Below are 15,728 nucleotides of genomic sequence, written 5' to 3'. Positions count from 1 at the left end.
CACACAGGGACACGGCCCCGCCTTCAAACAGCGCTGAGCTCCAGCTGCAGAGCACTGAGGTGCCCTTTGCCCTGCTCTGGCACTCGGGGCTGTGGCTCTGCGGGCAGAGGATGCTCGCTCACATCGGCTCGGTTCCATTGCCTGTGCTGGTCTCATCGCAGCTGGAGCTCCAGCGTGGCCATCTCTCATCCTAGGCAGTCCATCACCTGCTGGGGCTCTTGGCCTGGCTGCAGCCCTGCTGCAGAGCTCTGGGTAATCCTCACTTGTGCTCTCTGCAGCAGCCACACGCCTCCTGCCTCTGAGCTATGCGCCAAAATCCATGTGAGGTAGACCTGGACTTGCAAGTCTGTCAGAGTTGGCATTAAACCTTTTTATTATTAATATTTTAATCAGCTCGATTACTATGAAACACTAACTGTATTTCAACAGGATTGATAGTTAAAATTTCAGTAGCATAATAGTCATAACATTTGACTCCACAATCAACTGGTTTTTATGCAGACGAATCAAGCACGTCTGACAAATGATAGGTGAATTTTCTGAGTAGAGTTAAAAGAGTTTCAGTAAAATAGTAATTTGGCAACCATACCTTTTTTAAGACATTTTTAAAGGCTTCTTAATTGTTAATATGAAGATTGACTTACTGAAAAGTGGTATTTACAGAGCATTCTTGATAACTGTCCTATCTCTAGGGTACCCATTTCATTGTCTTGCCAATCTTCTGGAAAAGCAGCAACTGAGTGGGAGGTTATAGGCTTACATAATCATTGTTTGCATTTGAACATTGGTAATGAAATGACTTAGCTGAACTTGTGTGAAAAAGCATAACTTGATGAATTTTCAGAGTTAAAGAGATGTGGCACCAGTATAGAATCAGATGAAAGACAAATCAAGTGAGAGTCTCCGTATGCACTTCTTTAAAATCCCATCTTTGAAAGCTCTTGCCCTTTCCTCATATTGAAAAAAGGAAAAACTTGGATTAAACTCCAACAGTCTTGTTACAAAAAAACTTATGTCAATCTGTCCAGAAGAGAGAAGGGAGAAGGGGAGATCATTCCACAGGAAATCTTAAACTACTGCAGTATCAGTCATGTTCTCTGACTCAAAAATAATTCAAAAATTCTAGATTTGCAAATTGATGGGGAAAATTGTTCTTCATATGGAATAGATATAAGGAAGAGCTACAAAATTAAGAAACTAAGAGGAGATGTCTCTGTCTGTGAGGAGAATGCAATTCCTGATTCTCTAAATTCATCAACCTGTGTAGCTTACGCTAAAAGATGAATTATCAGCTCATGTCATATAAGCTCTTCAGTTATTCTTTACATAAGACAGGTAATTTATAATTCCCAATTATGCAATTAAAATGCTAATTATGCCTCACCTAAACTCTCTGTTCTTGAACTGATATTATCAATTCCCTTCAATCATTGCAAATCATATATAACATATGTGACAGTGCTGAGTTTTGGTTTATTTATGGACTTTCTGTTTCGTGTGTCTCTGGCTTCCAAGTAGTATTAGTGGCTTTACCTTGATGGACTTTGCTGCCTGAAGGAATTGTATTCCTTCTGATCTGTGTTGGTTTGTATCTTAAAATACATCTGCATTTTAGGGTAATCTTACCCTCTGTTCCTGCCCTGAGCTCTGGCTTGTGATCCATTTTAGTACAGAGAAGTAACACTCTTAGAAATCCCAATATGAATTATTACAGAGGTGAGCACAATTACTTCTGTGCTGCTTCTACACAGCTCTTCCTTCAAAACATTCTTACTGTATTTACATTAAGTGTAAAAATTGTAAAAATGTAAAAAATGTAAATATACTGCCAGTTTCCTGTGTCATAGCTGCTTGCCAAAGTTACACTTCTGTCCTGCTGAACTCAAATAACATTGGTCACTTTTAAGGTTCTACTATTATGTAGCATTTGCTGCACATAAAAAAATAACTAATTTAAAGAAAATACAGTAAAAATGAAAACAGAATCTAGATGTTAGAATTCAGAAGGATCAACATTTTTTTAAAAAAATCTCATATTATTCTTGTGGATAATACAGATTAGGACAATTGTGAATAGAGATGCTTCAAAATATATCTCCTTTCAGTATCTCTGGTTAGTAAGCTCCAGCAGCTCTCCTCTGTGAGCATGCAAAATAACCCAGCCAGGGATTCTAACCTAAAATTTTCATTAGGAGTATGTAACCAGTTAGTTTAAGAAGTCAATGCACAGAAGTGGTTTTGTTTCCTGTTGTTCATGGATCTGCAAGTTGTGTTCTATACAATTTCCAGGCATAAATAAGTAAATGTATTGTCTCCAGGGTGTAGAATAACTTTGCTCATCTGCTCATTGTGCTATTTTTCTTGTTTGGCTGCAAGTTAGTTTGTTCATTAATAGTAAGTTGGATTATTTCTCCTACACTTCTCCCCTCTATTTTATCCTTTTGCAATGAAGTACTGACTTTTTTTTGTTTGTTTTTGTATTAAAACAACGGCAGAGATGTTTTGCAGTGTGCTGTTGTGAACTAAATGAAAATAGGATTAGATAGGCTAAGCCTTTAAGCATCTAGCTGCCCATGGAAAATACATTACATTAGCAGAGTAAGTAGGTTAACAGAGGAAAATGCTCTGTTTTTAGGGACCTCACTATGTCTAGTGTGAGATTAAAGGAAGCACTGCTCACCTTGCCCCTGTATTCACTGACAGGCTGTTCCTGACACCTTGCCTTCTTTCCTCTGAGCATGTTTCTTTCAGCCTAGCTTGATGTTGAGGATAATGGCTTTAGTAATCATGGGCAAATTACATTTACTGTGGCTCAACAATTTTGTGGGGTTTGGGCTTTATAGCTTTCTTATGTGGAGATTTTAAGTGTCTGAATGATCAAAATAATGGCTTTCAGTCCTGTTCTAACTAAGGGGATCAGCTTTGGAATATTTGGCCTTTTGTGAATGCTTTAGAAAGGCTTTGGATTTTAGCCTGTATCATGGCTATGCTTCATATTTACAGCCTACAAAAGCATAAGGGCACATTGTAGGTGTAATTCAGAAGTAATTCAGTGCACAGGTAACTAAGAGATAGATATTCACTTACATCTTCCAGTTGTAGTCATAAAAATAAAAGAGGGAACTACAGAAAATCCTCTAACTTCTGTCTAGAACTCCCTTAAGTTACTGTGGTTTCCAATTTATAGTTGAAAGCCACCTGCTTGCATTTCAAGGCAGCTCTCAAGGGCTAGAAGGTTCAAAGAGTACTATTTTTGAAGTATCCAAAGGTTTCTTTTTATTAAGAGGCAACTTTTTCAAATATATGTTTTCAATATAAACACCATAATGAGATGCTGACCTACAAGTGTCCTTGACTCTTCTGTATTTGTACACTTCACAGGTCAAATTGGCAGCAGATCTCTCTGATACACAACCTAAAAATTGGGTTCTTGAGTGTCCAGGTGTTCTAGATGCAGTATCTGGGAATAATGAACAGGATTATTCCGTGGTTTTCTCTCTCTCCCATCAGAAACCTTGGGATGAGTAATTGTTCCTCCAGCACAAAGTGATGTGCATGTCTCATATTCAGCACTTGGCTGCAGTTACTGAGGGTGTGGGACCAGCAGAAGATGTCACTGAGGAATGCACTGGGCAGTGTTAGAAAAACTTGGTGAAGTCTTAAATTTTTTTAAAACAGACATTGCTCAGATATTCTTGCTGCATTTAGTTCCTTCTGTATCTCTCTTTTCTCCATGTTTATTATGCTTCCTATAATTGCATTTCTTCCTGGTTTTGTAAGATACAGATCAGAATGCTCAATTGGATTTTTATTTAAAATTTAAACCTTTTTGATCAAGTCTTTGTTTCAGGAGGGAATAGCTGAGAAATGCAGATGTTGCTTTCTTATAAATATTACTTATAACTCAAGAAGGCCTGATGGTAAGAATTAAAATTAGAGACGATTTATGTACTTCTTTTTGGAAATAAAAATAACACTGCTGAGTGTGTATGGATATGTTGTGTTCTAGTGATGAGTAAGACCTGAACAAAGGCAAAATGTGAGAGCAATCAATACAGATAATTCTTTTTCTCCTGCTTTATGTGTCTTCATTCTGTAAATTCACTTAAATTAAGAAAACTGTTGACATTGAACTACCTTATTTAGTGCAGTTTCAATTCATAGCACATATGTGATTGTAATTGTCAATGTGCATTAGACAGCAGTAAAAACAGGACCAAAGATGACCATGAAACACAAACATCATTGTCAGAGTGATTTTGATAATTTGTCAGAAAGATTGTTCGTAGAAAATTTTACTTTAATGGCTTTTTAGGCTGTTTTGAAGTTGAGGCTGTTCAAGCATTCTGGAGATTTGTTTGGATGTATGCAGTAACTCCATAGGATCTGAAAGTATATACTGGTTCTGTTATTCCTGCTGGTGAATAACCCATTTTTTCTGAAAGGAGAATTTTCTTCTCTCAAGTCAGCACAGTCAGTGAGGCAGCTGAGACTCAGCAGAGCAGTGGGGTTAACATTATCTTGTGCCTCAGCAAATCTGCTAGGAGGGGAAGTGCACTCATGTCAGATTTACTTGAGTTGATGGTGACCAATACTTGGGTTTTTTGGGTTTTTTTTAATTGATGGAAAAAAGAGTGAGTTTTTTAAAAACTGCTTTAACTCTCTGCATATTGTCAGTCAAAGAAAGTGATGGTTTTGGAAAAAAAATAAAAGAGCACCAAACTCAGGATATTCCTCTACAGAGCAACAGCAACAAACCAATTGTGTCCAAAGCAATGCACAGCCCATGGTAGCTCTGGCACTGTTGTGAAGGTGGCATTTGACAAGCCAGTGCACCAGTGGTTGATCTGTGTACACCACTGAGGCCATCCCTGGTAAGTGATGCACACAGCTTCTGGAGAAACAGTGCACAAAACATGGCAGGAAGCTTTAAACCCGTGCAAGAAGAAGAGAAAGAGTGCTTCATTTCTGTGCCTGTGTTGGTTGCATTAGAAGCTCAGGGCAAAGCATCCAGCACCAACATAAAACTGACTGAACACACATATCTTCCAACCAAAAAGACCAGGAGAAGTTCAGGGTGCAATATTTGCAATGTATGCAGAGTGCCAGATTAAATTATATTCCATCCAGCTATTTCAGACTTTATACTTTTATGTTGCTCTTATGGATAAAGATTCTTACAGAGTGTAGACAGTGAAATCTTGATGTGATGAAGTCTGGTGTCAAAATGTGCATTAACTGCAGTGGAACGTGGACTTTACCTACAAACTCCTTCTCTAATTCTACATACACACTTTTAGCTCTGAAAAGCCAGCCTTTGTCATCAACAGGATATCCAGTCCTTCACGTATCTAGGTCATATTATACTAGGATGCTGGCTGTCTCTGATAAAATTTTGGATTTTTTCCAGTTGCATGAAGTCATACCCTGAAAAAGTAAATTCAAAAAAGTGATGTGAGTAGTTTTACTAGCAGGAAACTCATCACCTGGCAAAGTTGTACCATCATCAGCTCAATCACATAGATAGCCCCTTCCTTCTTAGTCTTTAAAGGAAGTCCATGATGAGACAGAAACAAAGTCCAGGCAACAGCTGGATTGCACAAAGCGTGTCTTATTTATTTATTGCTTTTTACTGCTAGTCAGGAAGTACTGCAGGAGGTGACTACCATTACTGGCTGCATTGTTTCATATTAATTGCAACTATGAATATGTGATCAGTTGTCATGTGGAAAAATAAACCTTGCTATCCTGCATCACTGATGATGGAAAGATGTTTAGAGCCTTCATTATTTCATTTTTACATTTCATTTTTAAGTTCTTTATAAGGTTACTGGAAATTGCTGTCTAGAGGACGTAGTTTAAGGTGAAGGGTCTATAAAATACACTAAAAGGTGCTTCCTAAAATGTAACTATACATATATAACTATAATTAGTGTGCAAAATGTTTGTGTATAGTGTCATGTCTTATAGAGTAAACCTTGTCTGCAAGCAGATGTTCCCATATGAAATGTCCATTTCCATGAAAGAATGTCTGTCAGAAAAAATGACAGTTTAGGTGATAAATTTTGTTACCTCAATTTAGTGATATCTCTGCTGGGTTCTCACCATGTCAGAGTTTCTCCTTAGCTTCTCTAGCATTTGAATTACTCATTGCCATTATTCATTTATGGGCCAAAACAAACTTAGTGTTTTCTGCCTTGTAAACCACCATGGTGTTTTGAACAGAAATAACATCTTGTAAACAGGGTGTCCTTCTACTGATTCTCTAAGTGGAGGCTTTTCTTCTTCTCATATGTGATTAATTTGTATGTTTTCTTTTGTTTCTCTTTAAATATTGTCATTTTGTGTAATTTTAAAATCCAGTTTAGATTTACAAGCATGTAATGTCTTTAATATCTTTTGAATTTGAATGGTGTGCTGTGGCTTGCTGCTGAAGAAGGGCAAAATCACAACATCTCTTTTCTTTGAATAGCACCATTATCACTCTATGTTAATGAAATTATTTCAGAATTACAAGAAATGAGGTTTTGGAATTCATTCAGTATTACAGGGAATTGGATTGTAACTAGAGCATATTTCAGAAAGAATAAAAGGATCCATGATATGTGCTTAGCTCGTAAAGCACCTAATCCTGTATTAATTGTGCTTTGGGCACATCTGCCCTCATGTGAAGGGGACTTTGACAGTGAAGATGAAAATGCTGTAATGCTTTCTAAGGCCAAACAGCTCCTCCAGCAGGATGGCAGTGAAAAAGGGGTTCCATGTTCTGCCTTCCCTTCCCTGTCCCAAGCACACCCAAAAGCAAACAGTGCTGTGTTGTACTGTCCTTTATAGGCTGCAGGAGACTTGGCCTCATGTTACCACGTGATCTTCTTGCTCTTGGGATTGAGTTGTGTTAATTTTTTTCCCCACATTTGAACAGAAAGATCATAGAGGTATTTAGGTACCACAGTCTGAAATTGAGTAAGTCTTATGTTTTCTCCATGTCTGTTGTGCTACAGACAAGAAAACATGAGAGTGTCCATTCCAACCTGGACTATGATGCACAAAGTACTTGGTGTTATGTGAAGGGAGAGCTCTGCTGGCTTGTCTGGAGAGAAGGGTGAACAGTCAGATGCAAATCAGGCTTAGGGGGATATTTAGTTCAGCTTCCAGCAGGAGGTGACTGTGAGGTGGTGAAAATGAGAGGGCTTCTGCTGAAATTATTTTAAAGAGCTTTGACTGGTCTGGCAAGCTCCTTCCTCCATGAAGGGCTGCTTGGACTTCACTTTTCCTGAATCTACATAACATAGATTGAGGGCAGCAGGACTGAAAAAAAGGATAATGGATGTGGTTGTGTACCTGAAATGCAGCAATGCAGTGGTTTTCTCAATTCCACTTTGGAGAGTTTGGTCAGCTTTACCAGCTTCAGCATTTTAACTGTTGCCATCCTGTTTGTTCTGGGGTCAGATGAACTCTTGCCAGCAGTAATTTCCCTTTTGGTGTTGAGCTGTAAGGAAAGCAGTTGCCATTCGAGGTCACTGGGCTGCACTTGAGCCCCTCTCTGCTGCAGAGGTGCTTTGTGGAAATGGCGTGCAGCTCTGCAGGGCTGCTGAGCTGTGGGTGTGGGGCCACTGGAGTGTTCAGCTGAGCAGAAATGGGCAGAGAGCCTTCTTGGGCAGCTGGGGATTTACACCAACACAGCTGTACTCAAGCAGAGCCTGTTTCTCTCCCTGTCTTGGGATGATTTTGTATAAATCATTAATTGCCACCTTTGTTTCTTTGCAGCCTGTTCCAGCACTACTGCTACACTCGAGGTGGCATGCGCCACACCTCCTACACTTGCATCTGTGGCAGGTAAGAGGATGATTTACACTCAACTGTGTAATCTTCATCATCAGTTTCCCCCTGGATATTTGTAAAATTGGTCCTTTCAGGCATGTCATGTGTTTGCAAATGCCATCAGAGTGAGTTCTGCTCTGTTTTCACTGGAAAAGACAAAGACAGGTAGGTAGCTTCCTCTGTCTCCTGAAGACATAATTTGGTAATAGATTCTGCTGCACTCCAGAGGTTCCCCAGTGCTGCTGCTGTTGCCAAGATCATGTTTATACTCACTCCTGTGCTGCAGTTGGCTTTTTTTATTAAATGGCATCATGGAAAATGGCTTTAGAGCTATTCTCTGTTTCTCAAAAATACTTTCTTTGAAATACGCCTTAAGTATTTCTTATCATCCTCAAAATTCTTAGTCTCAAAGATTAGGAAGCAATTAAACTAATCTCTTTGGAATTTGGAATTTTTTGCTCTCTCTGCTTCTTGATGAACAGCTAGTGTTGAGGGTTACTGTATTTGGGAAAGTAGTATAAGAGTTCTCCCTGCAGTTGTAGAAATGCACAAAAGAACAGTGTGGTATACCTGCTAAAGAACAGCTGTGTGCTTCATGCAGAGATTAATCTTACTTAGTGGAATTAATCTAATCAGAGATGTATGACAGTGAGATGAGCCATATATGTTCCACTTGTTCTGCTGCTACTCAGAAACATTTGCCCTACACTGAAGTCACATACACTTGCAAAAGATAATTTTTATGTTAATGACTATAATGTTATATTGCTTTGAAGGTACTAAGAATAATTAGCACCTTCACTTCTTTCTGCAGTTTACTCAATTGCTTGTTTGTAAATGCAATTTTCCAGTCTATATGCAAAATTGCAGCAGGAGCATGAGCAATTTTATGGCAAATTGTGTATCTAAATTATCTGAAAAGTTTCCTGGTTTAAGTACCGTTGTATAACTTGAGAATTAACATCCCAGTGAAATGAGACTCCATCTCTAAGCTTTTGTCACAGACTGGTGTTATGATTTTTCACAGCCATGCAGACTCCACATTCACTTACACTGGATCAGAGCCTGTGCTGCAGGATCTGGTTTGGGTGCTGGTGGTCAAATCACTTTGCTAAACCTACAGAACTGTCTGTTCAATGTTTGTATAGTAGGACCTTGTGACCTTGTGTGGGAACAGGCTGAACTCTCCCCAGGACTGAAAACACAGGACCTGCATTACATATCTTGGGGAACCCAGGAGGAGGAAAGCCCCAACAGTAGCTCTGACCTGGAGACTGACAGGAGCTCCCTGGGCATCCTGTCCTGCCCTGCAGGGCTTGGGGGTGGTATTAGAGCTGTATCTGAACTCTTGGAGGATTTGAAACATAGAGAAGGGCTGTCCTTGGAATGCAGGATCCAAACAACATTGAGACTCACTGTTGTCCTTAGGAGCTGGCATTGTATCCTACCACTAGAATCAAAGGTGCCAACAAACTTGATTTAAAAAAGAAATCATTACATGAGACAGCAATTTACAGACAAAAGTCTTTGTATTCTATGTTCTGACTATGAGTGATGAAGTAAGAATGAATAATATTAACAGTTTTAAGCTAGCTTCTAATAAATGAATGAATTCAATTAACATAATAATAGCAAAAATAATGGCAAAGTAATAGACATTTTTAATACTGTGAAAATGTCATGCATTGTAAATATTTCACTTAACTACACTTACATCTAAAAATAGCTTTTGCAATTAGGATTTTTGAATGTTTTATTCTATTCAGGCTGAATTTTGTATTTTCCTGAACACTTAAAATGGGCATATTTTGACAGGATCTTTCCTTTTTAGATTATAGGCCTGATAATAGTTTACATTGAAAAGAATAATCCTTTTAAATAAAAACAAGTTTGTTATTCAAAATTTTTTAAATATGCTGATTGAACTGGAAATCAGGAGTAATCAATATGTTATTTCAGTACAGAAATGAATCACTTCTCATGTGATGGGTGCATTTATTTATTCCTGTCCCTGTGCAGTGCTATGTTCTTGAGGAGATGCTAAATGAATATTTGGTGTGACCAAAACTGCTTAATGTGTTCTCTGTTATTATAAGAATAATAACACACATTCATGAGTGTGCCAGGGTGTTACCTTTTGAGATTAGTCCTGGAGTTAGTGATACTTTCAGATGCTGTGCTGGGGAGGGGTTTGAAGTGCAGGCATCACTGGCATGAAAGGAGAATGGGAGCATTTGTTGAGCATACTTGGGTATATTTGGCACTCATTTACAAAGTGCTACTTCCAAGCAGTGTCCAGATGCTAAGGAATTATTCACTGCAGTGTAGGGCACCAAGGAACCATTGTTACAGATGGTGATCCATGCCAGTGTCCTGGTGATGCTAGGGTGGATGGCATCTGCTGGGAAGCAATGCACAGGTTCCAGCTGCAGTTAGGTGTCTCTAAAGCCACCACAGGAGCCACCATCAGCTGCTGCTTGTTACTCTCTCATCTTAGACTCAGTTCAGATGTTCTTGACTGCTGTCTCTGTGCAGATGACAGCTCTCATCTGGTGCTATCAGTCATTAAGAATAACATTGTGCAGTGAAATGTCTTTTTCCATCTTAGGGTTGCCATAAGTGAAGCTTTTTGGCCCAGATTAGGATACTTATTGAATCTACTTTTCTTTTTTTCACTTCAGTACAAATTTTAAGATTTCATGCCTTAGACAAAAAAGTGGCAAGAAGGGTTAATGCTTTCTTCTGGGTTGATTCTCTGATGATTTAAACCATTATGGAAATATGTTCCAGTTTTATTCAATGGTCTTTTGTTTTTCCTTTAGATATTCTTAATATAGAGCTACTAGCTACACTTCTTGTAATGCTTGATGCTCAGCATATTTCTTTCCTTAAACTATTGCTAACATTCCTCCTCTTTCTTCTAATAATTTGTTTTCAGGGTGCTTTCTGATCTAAAATGCATCTTGGGGGATTGTTTTCCTTTGCTACTAATCAGAATCTCTTACTGTGGTTTGCATTCTCAGTGGTGTTAATTTGCAGCTCTTCTGCTGCTTTGTGCAATTCTTTCTGTATGTCTTTGGCACCAGTTAGAAGCAAGTTATTAAAGGAATAGAAATGGACTCACAGAAACCTCTTGGAGGATTTTTCAGGCTGGCTGCCTGAAGGTGAGCACTGGCATCCTCACATGGTTTACAGAGGTGCTGACTGAAAAGAAGGCAGTGATCCTCAGCTCCCCACAGCACTTCATCCTGAACCATGACTTGGAGCTCTAATGCTAGACCTTGCAACTGTCACCTCTTAAAAAGAAAGAAGAGGCTTCTACATGGAGGCTCATTTGCTTTGCCAGTGGCTGGGGGTTTTGTTTAAATTGTTTTAAAGCCACCTTGTAAAGCTTACTGAAACAGTGTGAACAATTTCTGGCTAAGTGTAGCATTTACCTTGTGAGTGCACATCATTTCTGTAGCATTGCTCCAGAAGCATTTTCCTGCCTTCATCTCAGGACAGTGGTAAAGATGCACCCTGCAGGTGAGATTGGATGTGCACCTCTTGGCAGGAACCTGCTGGAGGTTTCCATATTGCTGTCTTAGTTTGGGTCACTAGTGCAATTCTGAGTCAAGCTGTCCCACTCATCCTCAGCTGCAGGGCCTGCTCAGAGCCAGGGATCAGTTCTGTGCATGTGGTGGATTTGTTTTGGGTGAAAAGCAGCTGGGAGAGCTTTCAGGCTCTGCCATGGTTGTTGAGCCCAGGGTATCTGCCCAGAGCCAGTCCTAGGGGAGCAGATCCTCTAACGCCAGTCAATCCCTGCAGCCAAACCCCTGAAATGCATATGGTGTGCAGATCTGGTCTTCAGCACCAACTGTGCTCTCTGTGCTGTGATCCTGTGTGTGACAGAGCCAAGATGTGCCTGGCAGATCAGGAGTCTCCAATGCCAAGAGAGATTGTGCCTGCTTAACGCTTCACCACTGGTGCTGAAAAACAGATCCTTCATGCAGCTCCCATCACAGTTGGTGCTGAGCCTAACAGAAATATTTTATAAACTAAAACCTTTACATTAAAATGTGCAAAAGAAACCCCTCATCTTTGTATTTGCAGTGTGTTTTGTTGAAAGCATTTGTGCAGTTGTCAAATTTGAGTATATGACTTATTTATGCACTGGTATGTATTGCTGAGGGTGCCAGCATATCTTGATGAGTAAACGAGCTGTCTGCAAATACATAAGCATGGAGTCATGCCCTTAAGGTTCATGATAATTTTTTAAAAGTTGATCATAAATATATGCATGTGCTGTTTGCTTCCCATACTTTATCCCCAGTTTTGGAGGGAGATAAGGAACAGTATCTGCAGCTCAATTCCTGAAAAACTGCTGTGCAGTATGCATGTGCACACCAGCTGTGGGTGTTTTTTTATTATTTCTTGTGTTTTTCCTTAAACACCAGACAATGTCATGCAAGGTCATTCCAGTTGCTTCTTCCACATGCCATGCTCCCAAAATTTTAGCCCCCCACCTGGGAAGCAGGTCTTGAGGCAGGAGGTGATGGTGCATTCCCTACACCCATAGTGCAGTGCAGGGGTGGGAGCAGCCTGCACTCCTGGCACCTGACTCTGCTCCCACTGGACACTGTGCCTGGCACAGGAGACCTTTTCTTTTGATTGCACTCCATTGCTCTGTTACAAGTTTTTTCTTCACATAGAGCAAACTAATTCTGTAAATGTCCTGGTGTGGAAAATATTTCAACAGTGCCCAGGAGACAGAACATCTCAGAAAGAAGCTGATGCCTGTCTCCATCTCGTATACAGGCTTTCTGAGTCCATTTTTAGCTATCTGCACTGCAGCAGAGGTTCTCAAGTCCATCCAGCAAGGAAAAAGCATCCAGCCATTTGTGAAACTGTGCTTAAGCCATTGGACCAGCATCACAAAATGAATGAGTTGCAGCCTTTGTTCTGTGGGGCTTTTTAGCTCTTGATTTAACAACTTTTAACTTTTCTAATTTTTCTGTTTGGAGTGTGTATAATTTTATGAAGTACACTTTGTATCAAAAAATCATCCCCATGATTCTGAAACACCATCTTTTGTTGTCTTATTACATAGTGATTCTTATATGCTAAAAAAACCTTATCAATAAATACTTAATGTTTTCAAAATATCAGTGTAGAGTTATCCAGGTTGTATCTGGGACCATCCAGTCCATTAACCCAGCACTGCCAAGTTCACTGCTACACTGTGTCCCCAGGTGCCACTGCTACATGTCCTTTAAAGTCCTTTTAAATACTTCCAGGGACACAGTCCAGCCATTTAGATTGAGAGCGTGCAGAAACTTACCACTTTCAACTCCATAGTCATTGTTTATGAAATTATCTAAATGACTGCTGATCTAAATATCTAATATCACAAGTACTTAATGTGTCTTGAAAGTAGTCTCTTTTTGGATACAGTGCATGCCTACTGGTTTTGTAATTGCACACATCAGAAGTCTAATATGAGAAGTATGTCAGATGTCACATTTACTCCAGATACAACAAAAGATTGATTGAAATTGAGCCTCAGATTCCTGTCATCCAAGATACAAAGCTGTTCCAGCATCACAACTTGAAAGAACCAAATTTGAGCAGGGTGACCAATGAAAGGTTTGGATGAAAGCTGAGGGTACAGACTGGCAAGTGAGCTGAAGGGGTCAGAGAGAAGCTGCAGTAAACCTGTCCCAACATGTGTATTTTTGGATGTGATGTAATTCTTCCACCTTTTTGAAGAGAAAAAGCAAGAGCATCTATTTGAAGAGAACAGTAAAAGAAAAATAGGTAGAGCTTGAGATCTTTATCAGCCTTTTAACTGACATTTTATAGACCCAGAGGAATATCAGTAGGCAAGAGAGGATGCCAAGGCCAAATGTAGGTCACCTGGTGGATCATGGAACTTCTGAACAACAGAACAAGTGTCCCTCCTTCTCTGGAGCTGTTTTATTCTTGTGAATCAGCATTTTACTCTGCAAGATTTCCAGGAATAAAAATATTCTCTTTGCAATGGGATTTTTCAACAGCAGATAAGAAGTGACAGTTTTCATACCTGCCCCTGCTGCTGGCATTGTAAGTTGTGACTGTTCCCCAAGCAGTGTATCCCCTTCAGCAGAGACCACCTATAGCCATGCCAGAGGGGAATTGGAGCTGTTCCCTCCAACAGCTCAATTTCTCCAGTCCCATTATTTCCTAGAGTGTTTCAAATGTCAGGTTTTACTCCACTGGAAGTTAGTTTGTTTTGTGTCCCAGACTACTCAACCTCGAATAGGGGAAAATAGCACTAAGTAATTAAAAACAAAAAACAAAACAAAAAAAAAACCAACAAAAAACCCCACCAGAAAATAATAAATGGGTGTAAATTGAAAAATTACTTGTGCATATTTCTTTCCTTTACACTGTCATGGGTATAGGAAACATTCATATGAACTGTGCCATGTTTCTTCTGCAGCTGGGGTAGCAGAATTCCTGTGCCATGCCCATCTCTGCTGCACAAGTGGTGGGGCAGCTATTGCAGCCCACAGCAGGGCAGGGGTTGTGACAGCTCTCACAGGCTGCTTTTTGTGTGAATACACTGATGCTTACAGTGGTCCTTCTTATGCCCTATGAATGTGTGTGTTAATGTTTCTTCTTCCACTAACTGTGCTAATTTTGTTTTTGCCCATCAGTGGGGAGAACTCGTCTGTTTTGCACTATGGCCATGCTGGAGCCCCAAATGATAAGACTATTGAAGATGGAGACTTATGGTAAGTAAAGGGTTAGAGTTTGTTTGATATTTTTGTTTTGCTATTGTTTCCATACAGGAATTGTATGTACTCTTAGAAAAAGGATGATTGCATACTGATAAAAAGTCTAAATCTTTAAAATAGAAGGTAGATTTGCATGCTAAATTATTCTGGTTTCTTCCAAAGGTCCTGTACACCTGCATCTCCAGTTGAAAGGAAGAAGGAGATATTGTTTCAAACTGGACTTCTGGACCAGAGGCACTTAGAATTTAGTTTAGGAAATGGCTGTATTCTAAGTACAAGGGCAGCTGCAAAGTTTGATTTGAGTTTGCTCCTGGATCTCAGATCCAAACCTCAGCTCTGGTGTTGGGGTAGAGGATCATGAGAGTGTTGGCAACTTTTAGAGAATTGCATCAAATTGCAGAATGGATTAGGTCTTACAAATGCCTATGTGCACACAGACACCCCCACAAGAAAGTAGAGATTAGAATATGTGAAGAGGTCAAATTTGGTTCAGGTCAGGAAGTTCTAGTTCTAGTGTTGTGCCAAAAACTTCCTATAAAGATTTAGTTAAGAGTTTAGTGATGTGCAATACAGCTGCAAATGCCATAAGATTTTCTCTATGTGTGCTACATGTCCACATGCTTTGCAGTATCACTGCAGGTAAAAGCAGAGTGAATGGAAGCACCAAATACATTCCCATAAATTGCCAGACAGATCTTTTTGTCTGATGTGTAATATATCAGATCATAACTTCCATACTGTACCTCCAAAGACATGGGTCAAAAAGCCTTTTTTTACAAAAATGCAAGGCTAGTTTTGGAGAAGTTAATCACTGACATTCAGTGGAGGAAAGGTATTGGATTACCTTTGTAGCCTGTGCAGGAAGAGTGCAGGTATGTATTTTCACAGGGGAATGTGAATGTATGAAGGAAAGCAAATTAGTATTATCATTGATAAGCTCAAAACCTATTATGGAAAACAAATTGAATCTCAGAAGTTAAAAAATATGCCTTGTTGGCTAAAGTTCCAGGCACATCTTCAGATGCTGCACAGTGAACTTATGGAATTATAGATAGATAATTTATTTATAATACTGTAAAAACATTTTTTAAAGCTTCTTGTACAATAGTTTATGTATTATCTTCACCTGTGGTTGATAACTTACTAAAC

The 15,728-nt window shown here is 39.4% G+C and overlaps 1 protein-coding gene and 1 long non-coding RNA gene across 2 annotated transcripts in view; both read left to right on the top strand.

Annotated features, from left to right (window-relative positions):
- Window positions 1–15,728, top strand: part of LOC130257622 (uncharacterized) — a 205,044-nt gene that overhangs the window by 128,974 nt on the left and 60,342 nt on the right. The window lies entirely within an intron of this gene.
- Window positions 1–15,728, top strand: part of PEPD (peptidase D) — a 137,252-nt gene that overhangs the window by 69,209 nt on the left and 52,315 nt on the right. Inside the window, exons 10-11 of the mRNA XM_056500346.1 lie at window positions 7,768–7,836; window positions 14,499–14,576. Coding sequence (XP_056356321.1) covers window positions 7,768–7,836; window positions 14,499–14,576 — 147 coding nt within the window. The remainder of the gene's footprint in view (window positions 1–7,767; window positions 7,837–14,498; window positions 14,577–15,728) is intronic.

The sequence above is a fragment of the Oenanthe melanoleuca genome, chromosome 11 (assembly GCF_029582105.1).
Source record: "Oenanthe melanoleuca isolate GR-GAL-2019-014 chromosome 11, OMel1.0, whole genome shotgun sequence".
Classification (NCBI taxonomy): domain Eukaryota; kingdom Metazoa; phylum Chordata; class Aves; order Passeriformes; family Muscicapidae; genus Oenanthe; species Oenanthe melanoleuca.
This window is presented reverse-complemented; position numbering and strand designations above follow the sequence as displayed.